Source organism: Trachurus japonicus, chromosome 21 (genome assembly GCF_045865225.1).
Source record: "Trachurus japonicus isolate A0001 chromosome 21, Traja_1.0".
Classification (NCBI taxonomy): domain Eukaryota; kingdom Metazoa; phylum Chordata; class Actinopteri; order Carangiformes; family Carangidae; genus Trachurus; species Trachurus japonicus.
Window position 1 is genome coordinate 28,844,745 of NC_140927.1, and position 20,822 is coordinate 28,865,566.

At 42.4% G+C, this 20,822-nt stretch overlaps 1 protein-coding gene across 8 annotated transcripts in view; it reads right to left on the bottom strand.

The window, feature by feature from the left end:
• Positions 1-20,822, bottom strand: part of lrch1 (leucine-rich repeats and calponin homology (CH) domain containing 1) — a 102,847-nt gene that overhangs the window by 32,654 nt on the left and 49,371 nt on the right. For 5 of the 8 annotated variants that reach the window (XM_085764416.1, XM_085764415.1, XM_085764419.1 and 2 more), the window contains exons 3-13: positions 20,205-20,331; positions 18,803-18,908; positions 11,529-11,665; positions 10,819-10,949; positions 7,616-7,703; positions 6,577-6,682; positions 4,772-4,887; positions 3,039-3,109; positions 2,772-2,858; positions 1,978-2,055; positions 1,807-1,843 (exon numbers count right to left, since the gene is read on the bottom strand). In XM_085764416.1, coding sequence (XP_085620542.1) covers positions 1,807-1,843; positions 1,978-2,055; positions 2,772-2,858; positions 3,039-3,109; positions 4,772-4,887; positions 6,577-6,682; positions 7,616-7,703; positions 10,819-10,949; positions 11,529-11,665; positions 18,803-18,908; positions 20,205-20,331 — 1,084 coding nt within the window. The remainder of the gene's footprint in view (positions 1-1,806; positions 1,844-1,977; positions 2,056-2,771; positions 2,859-3,038; positions 3,110-4,771; positions 4,888-6,576; positions 6,683-7,615; positions 7,704-10,818; positions 10,950-11,528; positions 11,666-18,802; positions 18,909-20,204; positions 20,332-20,822) is intronic. The other 3 variants (XM_085764418.1, XM_085764412.1, XM_085764414.1) reach the window with 1 other exon arrangement.

The following is a 20,822-nucleotide window of genomic DNA, read 5'->3' on the forward strand; positions in this document are numbered from 1 at the left end:
CCGTATTGACCCGAATATAAGACGATATTTTTTCCGTCAAAAAAAGTCTGAAAAAGACGGGTCGTCTTATATTCGGGGTCTAGATATTTATATCAGTCGACGTTCTAATATGAGTTTATATGCAAATCAGCGGGTGACATCAAACAACGTCTGTCCAAGCAAGTCAGGGCTTTTCTTCCTCACTCACACACCAGTTGACCTGCAGAGATGCAGCTGCGTCTGGAGGATGATCGCGCGTGTGTGCACCAAGTGTGTGTGTGTGTGTGTGTGTGTGTGTGTGTGTTGCCCCTTCGCCACACAGCAGAGCGCTGCCACACAGCTCAACTCAACTCGGTTTAGGTCATTTTAATCACAGCTGACTCCGGGAGCGGGGTCGTCATATCACAGCAGCTACGGCCGCGTTGTCGCCGGGGACAGGGACACACCGGACACACCGGACGCGGAGGCGCCGAATAGCTGCGAAGCGCCGAGAAGCTGAGCCACTTTCCTTTCAGGGCTCATGTTAAACGATTGTGTTGTTCACACCAGACGTCCTGCAGCGATCGTTTCGGTGGCTATTTTGTGCGCGAGCTGCGAGTGATTGCGTCAAGCCAGGCAGGTCAAACAAAGAAACACGAGAGAATCCGCTCAACTTTCAAAATCAAAACAATTTTCAAAATAAAACACCGCAATTGATGCATGTGCCTTTTTGTGTAAACAGAGCGCAAGAGAGATGGACACACACCTACACACATTCAGAGATCAGTGGCTACAATCTACCAGAATGTTATTTCACAGATACTGAAAACATGATTTTAAAAAGATTAATTTTTTCTTTGATTTTATCTGAAAAAGGTATTTTTCCAAAGACAGGTCTTGAAAAAGGGGGGTCGTCTTATATTCAGGGTCGTCTTATATTCGGGTCAATACGGTACTTACTTCACTCTATTGCAACCTATCGGCTAAAAGACTACAAGATTTAAAGGTCCCATCCTGTTCAGACTAGTGAGATTTCTAAGCAATAAATGAACCGTTTGGACTTCTGTAACTTTGTGATGTCACAACGAAACGCTCATTGCTCTCAGCCATGTCTAGATCAAGCCCCGCCCACCACCTGGAACCAACACCATACAACAACTTGCAGGATTTGGTTTCTCTGAGTGTTTTATTCTGAAATCTGCTCTGTTTTTTATTGGATCACTCAGAAAACAGTCAGCCAATCAGCCTCCTCTGTTCTGATTGGCTGACACCGATCAGAGAGACACCCCAGAACGAGGAGATGGATGTTATACTACACTGAGATGGTTTTTCGTTCTTAAAACCACAAATATATCTTGTTATTAATCAGTACTTCAATTAAAACACAGAAAAAGAGGAAAATATGGAGCTACAGCCACTATGTTCATGATGCCCCCCAGTGGAGGTATTAGAAAAGATGACTGAGAATCTGATTAATCACAGCGCAAGAGCAGATATTTGTCTTTTTTTCGACAATTTACAAATATTCTGGTTAAATGCTGAAATCACAGATTGGTCAGTTACATTTGTGACCTCATCACCTGCATACTGTGTCATCAACGGTGGGTTTCGTCTTCTTTTGCCAGACTTTTCTTTCATGCATGCATTATCAAAAACCATCTCACTCCACCACTTCACAATGTTTCAATTGTTCATCTCTGAATGTCTCTCCAGATAAAAAGCGTCATCTGTGACTGACTGGTTTTCACAGCTTGGTGTTGACAATACGCTGATGACACCCTGCTGTTCTATACTGTCGTAATACAGTAACTTATGTTAAGAAATAGAAATAAGATCTGGTCACTGTACCTTTGGAGTCGTGGCACTGTCATCACTGTCCTGCCCACTGAGGAGAGAGAGACAGACAGAGAGAGAGGGAGAGAGAGAGAGAAAATGAGGAGGATGATATTGATTTTGGATCAAGTCACTGCAACACAGCTGATTTCAGACTTGTGTTGAGACACAGACATAGACTCTTACTTGAGTGACTCCTCGACTGTGACCATCTCCACCGGGTAGAGCTGGACTCCAGAGAGGTCGTCCTGCTCCGCACTTACTCTGAAACACAGAGGAAACTATGATATTAAAGCTCCATACAGTATAAAGGTAGATGTTTGTGTTAAAGCTCCATACAGTATAAAGGTAGATGTTTGTATTAAAGCTCCATACAGTATAAAGGTAGATGTTTGTGTTAAAGCTCCATACGGTATAAAGGTAGATGTTTGTGTTAAAGCTCCATACAGTATAAAGGTAGATGTTTGTGTTAAAGCTCCATAGAGTATAAAGGTAGATGTTTGTGTTAAAGCTCCATACAGTATAAAGGTAGATGTCCATGTGTAGTGTGATTATAAAGCAGCTCTAGGTTCTACTGTGAAAGTATCAAAGCCTCAGTCCACAGAGAAATGCACACAGCCTGTATTCAGAAACTGAGCCTGAAAACCAGCCGTCAGGACTTCCTGTCACTTTGTGATGTCACAACAAAGCCCCGCCCCCTCACCACCTGGACCAACCACCATCCAACACTTTGCAGAATTTGGTTTCTCTGAGTGTTTTATATTGAAATCTGCTCTATTTTTATTGGATCATTCATAAAACAGACAGCACAATTAGAAAAAGAGGTTCAGAGCATCCTCTCTTCTGATTGGCTGACACCGACCTGTTATTACTAGAGCTCTAGAGAGAAGCTGAGAAGAGGTGATGGAAGACTACATAGACTTTCTCATGGACCAACACTTGAAATAAAACACAGAACCACCTCCACCTGAACCTCTCACCTGCTGGGGTCTTGCAGCAGCTCCACAGCCTCCTTCAGCTGGTTGATCATGTCAATGTGGAGCTCTGTGCCCCCTTTGATCTTTGACCTGTGACCACACAGACAGATTTAAAAACAATTCAACCTCTGTGTGAGAAGTTATGAGCTAAAAAAAAAAAGAAAAAACCTTCAACCATGAAGAGAAGCAAGGCAAACAATCATAACAAAAGATTCATATTAAATGTAAACGGTGACTCATTAATCCAAATAAGGAGAGTGATGAACTTACGTTTGGTCTGTTTGCCAGTGTGAGTCTTCTTCTATTCTGAGGGGCTCGTCAAAGTCTGCTGCTGTCCGACCCTGCGCACACACACACACACACACACACACATTAGGACCAGCTGCAGATGTCACATGACCCATCAGTCCAGCTCAGCCATTGGCCAGAATTCAGAGACATTACCGCTGTCTCTCCATCAACAAACACAACAATCAACAGACTGTAAGAAAGTCTTTCTCTCTTTCTTTCTTTATTTTGTTCTTGTTCATCCTCAACGTCGCCCTTGTTCCTCAGAGACGCTGAGATGGACGGACGAAGAAACATCATCATCCTTTATCACTTCATTTCATCCTTTCAGTGTTTTATGATCCAACATCTCTTTTTTTTTAGTTTTTCTTTGAGGTAATGTTGGAGATTTTTTTGGATTATTCTGTCATATGTATTCAAGTGATATCATGTATGGGTTGGTATATTTGTGTTGAATTTCTGTATGTTGTTATTATTTTGAGTCTGATGTAGAGGATCTATATCCCGTATCAGATGTTTTTTCATTAAATTTCATTAAAAATTTCATTAAATCACAGTGGTGAATGTTTTTGACACAAACACAATTTAATCTCTTATCTATTTACACCACAATTTGTGTGAGACATTTTTTTTCTTTTTTTTAAATGCAGGTAAACTTGTTAGAAGAGGCGATCAGCACCTTTTACACCATGTTTGTCTTTCTGTTGGGCCTGAGAGGACACACAGACACAGACACAGAGAGAGAGAGAGCTGTTGTGCATAAGTTTCATCTCTGTGTCGGTGTCGATCTGTGTTTACATCACAGCTGATTAAAGCCGGATCTGATTAATGTTTTTTTTTTTTTTTTGACCAGAGGAAAAGCAGCTTTAGACGGAGTAGTTCGGTTTAAAATCAGGGTTTCTGTTAAAGTGACTGTTGAGCTGTGGTTCTGTGGTCGTTCACTCACAGTGAAGGTTTAATCCTGACCACAGAGGCCGAGTTCAAATCCAACTCACGGCCTTTTGCTGCATTTCATCCCCGTCTCTCTCTCTTTCTCTCTCTCCCCTGACTTCCTGTCTCTCTCACACTGTCACTATCAAAATAAAGGCATAAAAAAGTCCAAAATATATATAATTGTTTAGTTATGGTCAGTGGAATAAAATGAAACACACTTGGTTGATGACAGTGGTCAATTAAAAGGAATCAGCTTCATCTGGACACAAACAGAGATCTGTGTTAGTCTGATGTTTGGTTTCCTTGTTTGTGTGTCTGAAATAACAAGTTACACACACAGACACACACACACACACAGTGTAATGATGTGTTTTGTGTTTTGATGCTTGAGTCGAAGCGACTGCTGCTGTTGGTTTTTTTTTTATGGCTGTGGGAGTTTCAGTGTGAGTGAGCCTCCTCAGCTCTTTGTTTCGTCGTCTTGTTTTTGTGTTTAGTCCTTATTTGGTCACAGCTGAGTCTCCGTGGCGACAGGGGCTCAGTGTGATGTAAGCGTCTATAACGGGACAGTCCAGTAAATTAAACTCACATTAACACAAAGCGACAGTTTAAGCTCCATTAACACAAACCACACAGAAGTAGGGCAGCGACGACGGCGTGCAGCGTTTTTTTTTTTTTTTTTTTTTTTTACATAACCTCACTGAGTTTATTATTCATGAACCAAACCATTAACTGCATCAAACTTTAAAACGACTCCCAGCATTCAGCGGCGTGACGTAACTTGCCTTGATGTAGTTGACAAAGCGAGTGCTGAGAGTGGAGTCTCTGTAGCTGAACTGGTCCTTCAGGGCCTCCGTAGGGCTCTCCTCGATGAGCCGCACCGAGTCGCAGTGAGAGTCTGCTGGAGGGGAGGAAACAGGAAGTGTCAGTGATGCTCAGATTGTGTCACGTGTGTCGGCCATGATGGATTTTTTTGGGCTAATTAGCATGAAGTTCAATTAACAGTTAAATGTTTTACTATAGCACCTGGATGATAAAATGAAGTAAACTAAATGAGCAAGATCAGCCAAAAAACATGGCCGCCATCAAGAAAATATATATATATCTGAAAGGGGGCGGGGCTTAACGTATATTGCCCATAATGCATTAAAGGGATAGTTCAACATTTTGGCAAATTGGCCCATTGTCATAATCCCTATAGTTTTAGGAGTAGGTTTGTTACCTTTAATTGTCGGGGTAAGCTATTTTTAGAACGGCGGAGCAGAGCCGGAAGTTAAAGGTAAATTCATGCAAAACCGCTGATGCGCGTTCTCATCGGGGGCAATTTTTCGGCAAGCGGTCTCTGTATTTGCCTCGAAAACAACTCTGTCTCGTGACTTTCCATTATTATCTCATAGTGTGGTGAATGTGCAGGTTGTCCACCAGAGTGTTTTGGAGTTGTTGGATTGTGTATTTGATGAGGGAAACCAAGAAATCCCATTAGCCTCCGTAGTGTAGCTCTGAGCAGCTTGCGGCTCTGCTCCGCCGTTCTAAAAATAGCTTGCACCGACAATTAAAGGTAAAGAACCTACTGTTATAGTAGGTTCGTACTATAGGGATTATGGCAATAGGCCAATTTGCCAAAATGTTGAACTATCCCTTTGACCAATTGTCTTTATGATAAAATCTTGGTAGATAACTCCAGGCTGTGACAGCGAGTGAGCCTTACAATGCATTTTGATCCAAACCAATAGGGGGCGCCACAAATACCAACAATATGAACTGTACAAAACCTAGGTGGAAGGATTTTCAACAAATGTTCTGAGGGCAAGTTTCACCAATCAAAATCCGAGGTGAACTAGAGCAGAAATTGGAGGTTTCCTAAGAAATATGATCTCAATCAGCCTGATGGTGGCGCTGCAATCAAAGTATCAAAAGCTTCGTCCTATTAACCTCAAATCTAACACATCACAAAGAATGAGACCACAGTGACAGACTTATATCTAATTTAAACAATGAACTGAGCAGGTCTGCTGCTCTCAGATCAGCTCTGAGGGGGGTAAAAACCTGTGAATTGACGGCGCTCGCTGCTCTAATTTGGTCTCCCGTTCCTGTGTGTAGCTACAGTAGGTGTGAAGGCGACGGGCTCGGCTCCACCTGTGTGATGGAGGAGGCGCCGGGCGGTGGAAACAACCCAGACAGCTCAGCTCAGCTCAGCTCGGTGAATGTGACCCCGTCTGCTCTGACCTGATTCAGGCTGATTGAAGTCTATTTAAACTGCACGTCTGGGGATCTGCTGCTGCTGCCGTTCTCTAATATAGAGTCCAACAGCCCAGATACTAACACACACACACACACACACAGCTGTCAGACTGTAGCTCTTTTCACTCATCCACCGCTCTCCCTTTCTCACTAAGCTGCTGATCAATTGAACATAAAGGTCGTGATGCTGATGTTGGACCTGAACACTAAGTGTGTAGGTGTGTGTGTGTGTGTGTGTGTGTGTGTGTGTGTGTGTGTGTGTGTGTGTTTGTGTGTGTAAGTGTGTGTGTGTGTGTGTGTGTGTGTGTGTGTGTGTGTGTGTGTGTGTGTGTGTGTGTGTGTGTGTTACCTGTCAGGGAGCTGATGTGTTCACTGGAGTCGTCTTTACTGATCCCCTCCTCCTCTGTGATGTGGCTCATGGGCACGTTGAGGCTCAGACTGTCTTCATCTGACGGCTGCAACAGACAAACAAACAAACAAACACACGACAACAAGCTTTAGAAGTGAGACAGTGATTCATCAGAGAAAAAGAAAAACTTTATGATATCTGCAATATGTAAAATAAAAAATAAAAAACACCAATTAAATAAAAGAGGAAGAAAAAATAAATAGATGAATGAAGTAAAACTAACGTTGGGCTCAGTTAAAATAATTAACCAACCACTGTAATAATAATCAATGAATAATTCAAAATCATCACTCAGTGACACAGTAACTCTAATGTAGGCCTACTAACTGAAGATCGTCAAACTGTCGGTTTAACTTCTGTTTAACGACTAATTATGGATTAATTGACTAAATGTTGCGGCGCCGTCACGTTGATTGAGAGCAGCCAATAAATTAGCTAATCTGTTCAAAACATTGTGGAAGATGTGTATCAGTTATTGATCAAGTTGAACCAATCAGCATCATTGTACATAATGTTAATAACTGTTAATAATGTTGCAATCCTTTTTATTATTAAACTTAAACTACAAAGAAATCCTAAAAACTACACTGTTAAAAAATGAGTTAAAAAAACTCATGAATAATTCACAGTTGAACTGAATAAAATCAAAATAATCTTTGAGGTGCAGTGTAAACTATTTACACAACTAGACAACTCTTTGTAATAGAATAAAAAAATTAAATGAAAAAACACACACAGTAACACACAGGACCACATGGTCAGATGAGTTAGATCAGTTTGACACATCGACTGTAAAATGCTTCAAGTCGGACATGTGACACGTGTTCAACAGAGACGGATCTGAGCACAGATGAGTTCAACATGTAACAGAAATATGGAGAAAAGACACACAAACAGACTCACACACAGTGAATAGAAACAGTGTAAAGTCTAAAGTCTAAAGACACAAAAGTCTTTTACACACACACACAGTCAGTACCTCAGTAGCCGATAGCCTCTTGTCTCCGTTGTCGCTGCCGACTCCTGAGTCGCTGTCCTGCTTCTTCTGCTGCTCCATGTCCTCCACGCTGCGCACACACGCACACACACACACACACGCACACACACACACACACACACACACAGGTTACACAGCTGACACACACAGGAAGATGTGTGTGTGTGAGCTACAGTGAGAGAGAGAAAGACAGAGAGAGTGAGAGAGAGAGAGAGAGAGAGAGAGAGAGAGAGAGAGAGAGAGAGAGGACTGCCGTCTCCATGGATACCGGATGATGAGTGAGAGATGCCGATCAGCAGAGCGCCACCTACTGTGACGACGGAGATCTGAAGCACTTCAGTAATTATTAATTATTTTGTTATTTTTGGGAAAACGGAGGAAATAAAACGTGTGAATGTTTGTTTGGCCGCTCGGGGCTTCCATACTTCTGAATACAATTCACTGTGTGTGGATTAAAGATTAACTAGTATTCATACAATGTTAGTTACTATTGACTTTTATAGTTTGAATATGGGGGCGGGGGGGTTATATTTATTACTTTATTGTGGTGAGTTGTTTTATTTTGGCGGGACGCCTGCAGAGAGCAGGCTGAAGGTAAACGAAGCTTTACAGAGTTTCCGTTTTTTCTTTTCCAGGTCGTTGTTTTAATGGAGTTTTAAAAATAGCATCAGTCTGTTCCCATGCAGCTTCCTGCGGAGGAACAACTACACCTCCTCCTCCTCCTTCAACCGCTCTATCCATCATTGTCTGTTAAATAACAGAGTCACAGGTCCAAACGTCACATAAACAACCTGAATATAGTGACCAAAGGAGGAGGAGGAGGAGGAGGAGGAGGAGAGACAGAGAGGAAAAACAGAAAAGGAGGAAAAGATTAAGCCTGAAAAATAAAATTAAAAGCTAAGAAAGAGACTGAAAATCTCAAAGGGGAAGACAGAAAAGACAGAGAGAGAGAGAGAGAGGAAACAGAGGGAATGTGAGAGCAGAGGACGAGTGTTTGTTCTCCAGGAGAACAGGAACCATTCTTCCTGCCCACGTGCTGGGAGAGATTTATGTGGGCGGACGCCACAGAGTTCAACGTCCTCTGAGAGCTGGAGCTCAGTGATGGAGGAGGTAAAACAGCAGCCTCCTCTCCTCCTCCTCCTTCTCCTCTCTTCTCTCTCTTTATTCTCCCTCTTTCTTCTACTACTCTGATAACATCAGTTATTCAGTTCAGCAGCTTCCTTCACTCCTTCACTCTGTGTCCTCGTTCCCTCGTCTGTTTGTCTCCTTGGACGCAGCTACTGATCCACATTTACCCTCTCGGTTTGTGTGTTTGTGTGTTTCATGCCTCTTCTGCAGGAGAAATTCCCAGTTTTCCCAGTTTAATTGCATGTGAGAAGACAAAAATCCTTAAAGTTTGGTGAAAAGGTCTTTAAATGTTTCTGCTACGGTGGCCCTGAGGGCTCAACACCCTGCAGCTTCATATATGAGACACGACGCAAAGACAAGACACAACTGTGCTCAGAAAACAACTTCAATCATCAATTTGACAACAGACGTGTTTCCATGGACACGATAAAGAGACGGACATGGCTAAAGGCTAATGCTAAGCTAACAGTCCATATGGTCAATAACATGTGATATTGACGTTCTAATAAACGAAACAAACTTCAGCTCATTGTCCAGGTCGACTCAGCCTGGTCCGTCACTTTATCCTGTCCCCTAGAAACACTTCCTGTTGTGTTGAGAGGTTTTTACAGACGTTCAGAAAATGTACCTTCAAAGTAAAAGACCATAAAGAGGTGAAAATATTCAAAATAAAGCAACACGTCAATTGATTGAAAGGGCGTCAGCTTTTCCTCTGGATCTTTTTTTTTTTTTTTTTTTACAGTTGAAATACGTTTTAATTTTCTGCCACATCATCTCACACATATGGATCCTACATTTTTGTTTTTATTATGGATCGATCAGTTCTCAGATCATCTGATCAGACAACAGGAAGTAAAGTGGCATCGGATCATCTGTATAGTCGAAGCTGTGCAGTGTATGATATTATATATCCTATACATATAGTGTTACTGTACTGATAAATAAGAGTTATTATCCTAGATATTATACTGCATCTCACAGGAAACAGTAAAAGCTTCAAATTAAAAGTCTGATTCTATTTCACAGCCGACCCACCATCCCTTATCTGTCATTTCTGTCTCTTTCTTTCTTTCCTCCTCTGATTTCTCGACTGCTCATTTCATTCCCTCCTTTGTTTTCCTCCCTCTCTCTCTCTCTCTCTTTCCCTCCGTTCATTCCTTCCCTCCTCCTCCTCTCATTCCTACAATTGTTTCCACATTTCTTTCTTCTCCTACACGTTTCTCTGTCGCTGCCTCGCTACCTCCACCTCTCACTGCGATCGCTCTCCTTCTTCTTCTTCTTCGCTCCCGTCCACATCTCCTCCTTTATTCTACCCCTCATTCCTTTCCTTTCATCCCTCGCTCATAAATAATATCTGGCTCGCTAACGTCTGGATTTAAGGCCTGAGTGTCTGACAGTGGACGGAGCGTCAGAGAGAGAGCGAGAAAGCGAGAGAGGCAGCATGCCGCCAGAGACTGGATCAGTTTCTGCTGACTAATGGAGGATTTGGCTGCAGACGGAGAGAGAGAGAGAAAGAGAGAGAGAGAGAGAAGCAGCTCGGATCACAAACTCTCTCTCTTTCTTCTCCCTCTCTCCTTAGACGCAGTGATGTCGACGTTAAAAACGAAACTAAATAAACAAAACAAAGTGTGGTGATGTAACGGGCCACTGGCGGCCATGTTGTTATCCTCAGCTTTAAGAGGAGGTGAGAGATCATGATGTCGCCACGGCAACAGATGGTGGTGAATTGAATTTGGATGGATGGATAGACAGAAAGACAGACAGACAGACAGACAGACAGACAGACAGACAGACAGAAAGAAAGAAAGAAAGAAAAGTAAAAAGACAAAGAAACAGGGTAGATAGAAAGAAAGAAAGAAAGAAAGAAAGAAAGAAAGAAAGAAAGAAAGAAAGAAAGAAAGAAAGAAAGAAAGAGAGAAAGAAAGGCAGACAGAGGGGGATGACAGATAGATAGATAGATAGATAGATAGATAGATAGATAGATAGATAGATAGATAGATAGATAGATAGATAGATAGATAGATAGATAGATAGATAGATAGATAGATATATCTGACCTGCCAGCGCTGGGCCGTGATAGGCTGAGCCGCTCTATGACGGGCAGGTACAGGGAGTCGGGCATCTTCTCACTGCGACAAGCTTCGATACTCAGGTACTTGAATATGTGAACTTTGCCTTTTATACAGATCTGAGGAGAGAGAGATAGAGAGAGAGAGAGAGGTGATCGATCAGTGATGTGTGATTGTTTTGATCCTGTTAAAAAACATCAAACATCCTGTTAAAAAAATCCAACAACTCCAAAGCGCTCTGGTGGACAAGTTGTGACCTGCACATTCACCACGCTATGAGATAATAACACAATCGTTACCAGACAGAGTTGTTTTAGAGGGAAATGCAGAGACCTTTTGCTGAAAAACTGTCCCTGAAGACAATGCGCATCAGCGGTTTTGCATGAATTTCCCTCTAAAACAACTCTGTCTGGTAACGTTGTGTTATTATCTCATAGCGTGGTGAATGTGCAGGTCACAACTTGTCCACCAGAGCGTTGTGGAGTTGTTGGATTGTGTATTTGATGAGTTTGATGAGGGAAACCAAGAAATCCCATTAGCCTCCGTAGCGTAGCTCTGGGCAGCTCGCGGCTCTGCTCCGCCGTTCTAAAAATAGCTTGTACCGACAATTAAAGGTAACAAACCTACTACTATGTTGAACTATCCCTTTAAGTCTTTGATGGAAGTGAATGTGTGTGTGTGTGTGTGTGTGTGTGTACCTGTGCAGGTGGACTCTGCAGTGGGTTGTTTTCCAGCTGTAGCGACTGCAGCTGTCTCATCTTCCTGTAACACACTGGGATGGTGGAGACCTTGTTACAGGAGAAGTCAAACTTCACCAGAGGAAGGTCAGCCAGGTCTGCAAGAGGACACACACACACACACACACACACACACACACACACACATACACACACACACACACACACACACACACACACACACACACACACAGACACACACACACACACACACACACACACACACACTCCATTAACAGTGAGTTTTTTTATATCAAGCCTCATTTAACCTCCTTGAGTTCTTAACATCTTGTGCAACGTGCATTTTTCTGCCAAAAGGAAATAAATTCCCGCTCAGTGGAAACATCAACATCATGTGACGTCTGACGTCTCAGTCGTCCGTCCGTCCGTCCCCTTTCCTGGAACTATTTAATCAATCACCGCTCAGACTCATGGGAAACTTCCAACAGGACGAGTCTGACGGTGTTCTTATCGACTAATCTTCAAGGAGGAGTCAATAAGTTGTTGCCAGGTTGGGATAAATCCTCCTTTTGTCTTTGTGTCTCTTTAACTCAAACAGCTGCAGGACGTCTGCACCGAAACACAGTTATAAGCTGATTATTGACATTTCCAGCTGCAGACATGATTAATTATTATAAAGCATGAACACCTTAAGGACTTATCAATGATCACTAACATTTATGACTGTGTGATTATTAGACAGACACACAACATTTGAGTTAAACAGGAAACACTGAGGCGCACACGTCACAGAAACACAAGGTTATATTTACACTGTTTGTTCTCTCCACATTTGGACTTTTGAGGTTTTGCAACAGACCAAATGTTGCTATTCAGTTTAGAAATGTGTTTCCTGCAGCTCTTTCCCAAAAGGAGGATTTATGGATTAATTTCATTCTGGCAACCCAACATTTCTTCTTACTCCTCCTGGCCGATTTACTAATCTTTTAAGTGTTAGAAAATGATGCATTAATCATTCATAAATAAATAAATCACAGCTTAAAAGTCCAGTACAAGTGCTGCCGTATCAGACCATCTGCTGTGTAAAATGCAAACACACACACACACACACACACACACACACACACACACACACACACACACACACACACACACACACACACACACACACACACACACACACACACACATATACAGACAGACATATTCACGTGGCTGACATGTTTCCCAGGGAGCGGAACAATGCAGCTGTTGTTGTTATGTTCAGAGGAGTTTGTGTAATTGTTCGCAGCTTCAGTGTCTCTGCTTCATTTCTCATTAGAAGTAGAAAAAACCTGGAAATAAAAAGTGTTTTCTAACTGAGCTCAGCTGGAGCAGAGGTCTGGACATGAACACATCTGTTCCCCACAGCTGGAAGTCACATATCATCACTTATATACAGTGACAGGTAGCCTAGATGTTTATATTAAAGCTCCATACAGTATAAAGGTAGATGTTTGTATTAAAGCTCCATACAGTATAAAGGTAGATGTTTGTGTTAAAGCTCCATACAGTATAAAGGTAGATGTCCATGTGTAGTGTGATTATAAAGCAGCTCTAGGTTCTATATTAATAATGTGAAAGTATCAAAGCCTCAGTCCACAGAGAAATGCACACAGCCTGTATTCAGAAACTGAGCCTTAAAACCAGCCGTCAGGACTTCCTGTCACTTTGTGATGTCACAACAAAACAGTCACCCAAAGCCCCGCCCACCATCTATCCGACGACTTGCAGGATTTGGTTTCTCTGAGTGTTTTATTCTGAAATCTGCTCTGTTTTTTATTGGATTACTCAGAAAACAGTCAGCCAATCAGAAGAGAGGCTCAGATCATCCTGTCTTGTAAAACTATAGATGTATCTTCTTATGGATCAACATTTCAAAATAAAAGACTAAAATCACTAATGTTGTTCCGCAGTTTTCCTTTAAAACTGTTTCTGTCTCTTCTTTCATGTAAAATACAGTGACTGTAAGTCGTAGCTGTTTCAGGCTCTCTATAAATAAACTCCACTTTGTCGAATTTGTGTGTGTGTGTGTGTGTGTGTGTGTGTGTGTGTGTGTGTGTGTGTGTGTGTGTGTGTGTGTGTGTGTGTGCGTGTGTGTGCTCCTCAGACTCTCACTAACACAAACAGCGCAGACTGATGTGTGGGTTTGTGGACACAAACCGTCAGCGAGGAGCTCGTCGAGCCGTCGTTCCAGACTCTTCCTGACAGACTCATAATTAAAACCACTTGAAGGCGGTGATGATGTCGGATGAGCCGCCATGATGGAGGAAGGGGAGGGGGGCGACTCTCTCTGGTTACTGCATAAATATATACTGTATCTCAGATTATATCATGTATGAAACATGATCACTGCTGCTGTGAGGTCACTGAGGACTAAAGTTCGCTGACTGGTGATAATGGTGATGATGGCATTTAACTGTTTGGTCGTTAACAAAAATATTGGACAAATTAAAATGTTGAAAAAGCCACAGCATCAATGTGGCAGAGACTATAAAAAAAATAGACGCCACCTCTGTGACTCCACCCACAGATTTCTGAAGCTCAGAGTGGAGCTGCTCCACCGTCGCCATCTTGGTAGAGTCTGACTCCGCCCCCCTAACTCCCAGCTAAACCAAATATGGGCAAAGAAGAGGGGCCTGTGTGGAGCTGAGATTTTGTTTCCTGTCAATTTGCAGCACGCATACACTAACCAACCTGTCAAAACCTCAAAGAATCCACACCCTCAATTCCCGTACTTTTCAGACTATAAGCCGCTACTTTTTTCGCCCGCCCCGGTGTCCCAGCTCTTGTCTCTGCGGCACCGCAACACTCACGCGCTCCGTAACCCGTAATCTTTCGTTTATGATGGTTAAGACTACACAAACACACACACCGTAACATCGTATGTGTTATGTAACGTTATCCACTGCTCCATTTATTGATTTTTTACCGGCTTTGTTGTCAACAAATGCAGATGGGCGAGAGGAGCGTAACCAAAACAGCGGAGTAGCGAGCGGACTGGCATAGTTCCCTACTGTCTTTCTGTGTAAATATCTCATGTTACAACATGAAAACCTGCGTCTTCTATTCAAGTGCGGCCTATATAATATGTATAAAATGTATTTTCTTTTAAAATTTAGCTGGTGCGGCTTATATTCAGGTGCGCTCAATAGTCCGAAAAGTACAGTATTCATTAGGTCATTGGTTAATAAATAAAGTCTAAACAGGTGAGTTCTGCAAACAGTTTGTTTCTATCTGTACCAGACTGTAAACATGTTTATTTCGGCTGCCTATTAACATGTTGAATCTATGGAGACTGACTCACTGATGGAGACTCACTCTAGTGGTCAGGAGAGGAACTACAGCTGTCAGTGGTTGTGTGTCTTAAGAAAATCTTGGATAAGTTTGATTTAAAACAGGTTAAGATGATTTATCTCTGTGTTTAAGAACAGTAAGACAAACAAAGTCTTGTCTTGGAAAGTGAATGTTAAATATATTATCTGTCAACCAAATTACTTATAAACTCACTGAGGTAAAGAATAATATAAAATCAATAAACCGACAGAGAAGTGACTCAGTATGACTTTGAATTCTGCACAATTGTGTTCAGTTGTTCTCTCATTGTTGTAACCAAAGCATTTATCTGCCATTGTGATTTTCCTGGAACATTTCTCCCTCGGCTCCTCAGATCCGATCATCATCAGACGGTTTGAGTGTGAGTGTGTAACCTCAGCCTCCTGCCACCCCGAGCTTGGCCGACCTTTAAAAACCACCGAAACACTGACGGTGGTCTTATCTCAGAGGCTCGGCCTGCTGGAACAGAACAGAGTCTGAGCAAGTTCAACAGATATTAAATCAAAACCAACCCCCCTCTTTCTCTCTCACACACACACACACTCTTTATCGGCTGCCGTCCAGTCTGTCTGCTGCAGATCAGCCTGTTCGGCCGCATCACACAGCATCAATCCATCCAGGAGACGCAGACAGACGAACATATGTCAGGCTGCAGGAAACACAGAGACGCATCCAGACGGAGGAGTGGAGGAGTGGAGGAGCGAAGGAGGTGAAGGAGTGAGGAGGCCGCATGAATCATTCAGAAAACACTCGTTCATCATCACTCTGCCTGTCTGACTTCATGAGCCTCAGTCTGTTTACTAAAGACACCCGCCGACCGCCCGCCATGTTGGAGGAGGAGTGACAAGAAGCAGCTGTGATGTTCATGTGAAGTCTGTCACAACAACCGGCGGAGGCCTAATGGGTCCTTTAGTCTAAACATTAATTAGCACGACGACGTCTAATGACTTTAGTTTGTCTCCCTCAGTCAGAACTAAGGCTGTTCTTGACTGACTGACTGACTGGATACAAGTGAATAGGAATGGGCATTGCCAAGGACCTCACGATACGATACGCATCACGATACTTGAGTCACGATACGATATGATATTGCGATATCCAAATGTTGCGATATATTGCGATATTCTACATAGTTCACTGAAAAATGTAAAGGCATTATGCATCTTAAAATCCGAGTTGTATGTACATCAGATGATAGTGATAATTCATGGGACAAACTGAGTCAGAACAATGTAATTCAAATTATCCATGCCATTTTATTTTAACTATACAAGCGCAAGTTACAACAACATATTTGCATGAACAACACACTGTCTGAGGCAGCAGTACAGTGACACCTCGCAGAGCAGAGGTGCGGAAGTTGTACTGGATTTACGTCTGAAACATGATTTATTATTTGAAAAAAAACGATATATCGATATATCGAAATCTATCTATCTATCCATCTGATCGTATCGCGATACATTGCCATATCGATATTTTTGCCCACCCCTACAAGTGAACACAATGAAAACAAAATATATGATTACTGATGCCTGTGCACATGAGGTAGGGATGTACCCGAACCCGAATACGTTAATCGGAAGTACACAAATAATGCTTTGATCCAGAATAGTTTTTCTGTCCGATGGTTCTCCTCATTATTCGGGAGCTTTTTCCTAATATATAATAATAATATAAAGAAAAAGAAAAAATTGGATGTGTGTTTTGAGCATGATTTTGAGCCAACTACAAGAGATTAAAACAAAACGGAGGAAAAAAATACTATGTTGGTGCATGTTTTGAGCCAATCAATACGGTGGATACATATTTTTGAGAGTCACAACCGCCGCGAAACGACTTGTTTCACTACCAGAATTTGATCCATTGAGTCTGATTACGTTTAGAAAGTCCAGAAGAGTTGCATGATTAAATTATTTTATTCCCGTCCTAGTTAGCCAAGAGCTAAAGCGGAAGTTAGCCGGCTAGCTCGGCGGAAGTCTGTAGTGCGCCCACTAACGGTTTCTCCCTGAACATGAATAACGAATCCGAAGTTTTTTTTTTAAAAGCCCGAATCCGAACTTGAATACAAATAGTGCACTGGCTGTACACCCCTAACATGAGGTCACAACCATCAAAGGATAAACTCTGGATTATTATTGATTCCACATTGAGTTTTGTGCAGGAAGAAGCACCAAAGTCTATAACCACTAAACCACTATGACATTATTTTATTGATGTGTCATGGTTTGGTAATGTCTCTCTGAAGAACAGAAACTGCTGTGTCACAGCTGAGCCTCAACTCGCTGAATATCTATTTATATACTCAAACTGGATTTAATTGTTAGTTTGATTATGGTTTCTTTGTCAGGATTGTTTTATAAACTGATTCCTTTCATCATAATAAAACCTTCCTCCCGTCCTCCAGCTGTTCCCCTCTGGTCTGAGGCTTAACATTAATCCAGAGGTGCAGGACAAAGTGCTACAGGAACAGCTTGTTCCAACTGCAGTCATCTTCTCTGATGGAAAGTCCATTAATTTGTCTTGCGTGTCTTTGTTTCTGTCGAGTCGTGACTTCAGTTCAGTCTTGGGAGAACTCTCTGTCTGACAGTGTTTTATTGAAGCTCCTCCACTGTTCCTGCAAAACAAACCTCCTTTAGAGGTTGTGATTAAGGCTGTCTTTACTCTACAGGACTTCCAGTTCCCATTTGTTGCCTATATCCGATTATTTTGACCGTCTATTTACATGTTCTATCAGAAGTGACCCATATCTGATATCTGCATTTACAACTGCTTTGCAACAAGTCATCGATTAATCGAACAATGATCAATTATTAAATTAATCGCCAATTATTTTGATAATCAAATAATTGGTTTGGGTAGTTTTTTTAAGAAAAAAAAGTCCAGATTCTGTGATATCAGTTTCTTAAATGTGAATATTTCTGGTTTCCTTGTCCCTTAATGACAATAAACTGAGTCTCTCTTTGGTTTGTGGACAAAACAAGACATTTGAGGACGTCGTCTTGTGGTTTGGGACATTTGGAAATTAATCGTTCACATATTTGACAGATTAATTGATAATGAAAATAATTGTTAGTTGCAGCCATACTTGTTGGGCCACGTTTTCATCCATTCATCCATTACTTCAAGAGGAACCTAAACCCAACAATCTGATTGGCTAGATCTTGGCTGGATGTTGCTGCTCTACTACGACTTTATTTCAGGCAGAGTTTAAACTCTGTCCACACAGGCAGTGTTCCTCCTCTCTTTACAGCGGCTTTGGTGGTTTTAACTGGATCACCTCCAGCCCTTCCTCCTCCTCCTCCTCCTCCTCCTCCTCCTCCTCCTCCTCCTCCTCCTCCTCCTCCTCCTCCTCCAGCAGACAGACAGACAGACAGACAGACAGACAGACAGACAGACAGACAGACAGACAGACAGACAGACAGACAGACAGACAGACAGACAGACAGACAGATGAGCTCCAGAGGTCTGTGGTTGCCAGCGATCTGTGTGTCACTGACTCATGTTGGACCGTTGGGGACTGCGAGGTCACACTGAGGGTTAAGTGTATTTTTAAGGACTGGGACTGGGTGTGGCGGCGAACACACAGGCCTCTGTGGTCACCCAGGCTCCGCCCAACCCCCTCCACCCCACCCCCCATCGAGACTTCAGACGGATCGTTCCATCTCTGAGTGTAATTATGAATCAGAAACTAACCACACGTGACTTTTAAGCAACACGGCGTCTAAAAACAACATCGTCCTGAAGCACACGGAGGAACCAAGGAAGGTTTGACTGACGTGAATGAGAGTTTTTGGTCTGAATGACTCTCTGAAGGTAAACAAAAGGTTTTCTGCCTGTAGCGTCAGAGTCAGAGGATAAAACCACAGCAGCAGAAACTTCCACTTCCACTAACTCACCTTCTGGCAGGACGCAGAGGAGATTTCTCCGGACGTTGAGTTCTCTCAGAGCTTTGAGTCGACCGATGTGTCGAGGAAGAGCCGTGATCTCGTTACAGCTGATGTCCTGCAGAGAGACGACCGCACGTTCATCATCATACCACAGGCCCACGCACACACCACGTCTGTTCACATGAGTGTGAAACTCACATTTACAGCAGGTTTGACTGAGCCTCATTAAATATTAGGTTTAAACAGCTCAATCAGAATCAGCTTTTATGGCACATAGTACACTCTCGCAAGGAATTTGACTTGGTGTTTTTGTGCGAAGAAGAAAGATGACTTAAAGGGGAGATATTATGGAAATATCATTTTTTGAAGGCTCTTAAACATATATTTAGGTGTTTGTCTTGCCTTTCGGCCCCCAAAATGTGAGAATTGACAAAAAATTCTGTAATTTTCAGGCTCCCTAGGTTGAAATCCACGTGGTTTTACGAACTGTTCCCTCAGATGTCTTCCAATGATGCAACTAGGTTTTGAATTTGCATATCCCGGTAGAAGGGGCGGGACAAGCAGTGGTTCACTTGCATTTAAAGGGACAGGCACTGAAACCAGCCGTTCTGAACAGGGCTGTTTTGAGTGCATGAAAAGAGCTGTGATGTTTGATTCTTGGGGGATTTTAACCAAAGCATGACACAGATATGTCTTTAAGACACCTGGGAACTATTTTAATTTGTGGAAAAGGGGCATGATATGTCTCCTTTAATGAGTGCAAGTAAAAATATAGCAACTAAATGTAGATAAAGATCAAATAAAGGTTAAAACTATAGTGAATAATCTATGCATACAGTATATAAACAGAGCTGTGTGCTCTGTGCAGGAATGTGCATGTTCAAGCATACACAGGCATAACATGAAATATTAAGAGACGTTGAGCTGATAAATAGATTAAAAAAAAAAAAACATTAATTAAACATTAAACAAGAAAAAGAGAACATGATGTGGCTACTGGGAATCAGTCAGTGGTTTCACTCCAGTTTGAGCAGCAGAGACAGATTTCATGGTTTAAACACAACAACAACAAAAATCTATGTCGTTGCCAAATGCGTCGACTCGTCTCCGTATCGACCTCCATCTGCTGACGAGCACTGATGCATATGTCGGGAAAACCTGTTTGTAAGAATGACGTGAGCTCCAATTAAGACTAAATAAAAAGTGAGCTCAGGTTACAGAGGAATCTAAAAACATTTCCTGCTTTCTCTTCTTTATCGTCCTGAGAAGAATCTGCACAGTGAGGAGAAGGGATGTAAAGAAAGATCAAAGCAAAAATACAACAGATCAGGAAGTTTGAGTATAAACACACACACAGACACACACATAAGTACATGTGTAGTAGCGGGTTAGGAGTGTGTGCAGGTCTTACCAGCTCCATGAGGCCGTGCAGCTGCCTGATGGACTCTGGCAGACTCACCAGCTTGTTGTTGCTGGCGTTGAGGACTCTCAGAGGAAGACCACACAGACAGGCCGGCAGAGCGCCCAGCTGGTTACGACTGCAACACACACACACACACACACACACACACACACGTCACTCAGTCAGGTGACATCATCTACACACTGATGACGCTGCGTTCAAGGGAAAACTGAAAACACAACACAGTCTCAGTCACAATAAACAAACTGACGAACCTGGTGGTGTGAGTGTGATGGAGGCGGAGTCACTGCCTCTGAAAGGGCTGGTTAATATTTTAGCTCCGCCTCCTCCGGCAACATTAAAGTTACATGTGAAGACGTGAGCTGACAACACAACACAGTGCATCCGTGTAAAGTCATTTCACACACACACACACACACACACACACACCATGAGAAATAAGCTCATATCAGCAGCACTTCATTTTCCCACGGTGTGTAAAGGTGCCTGAACGTCACAACAGTCACCTGATATGATGAATAGATGGACGAGATCTATCTATCTATCTATCTATCTATCTATCTATCTATCGTTCTATCTATCTATCATTCTATCTATCTATCTATC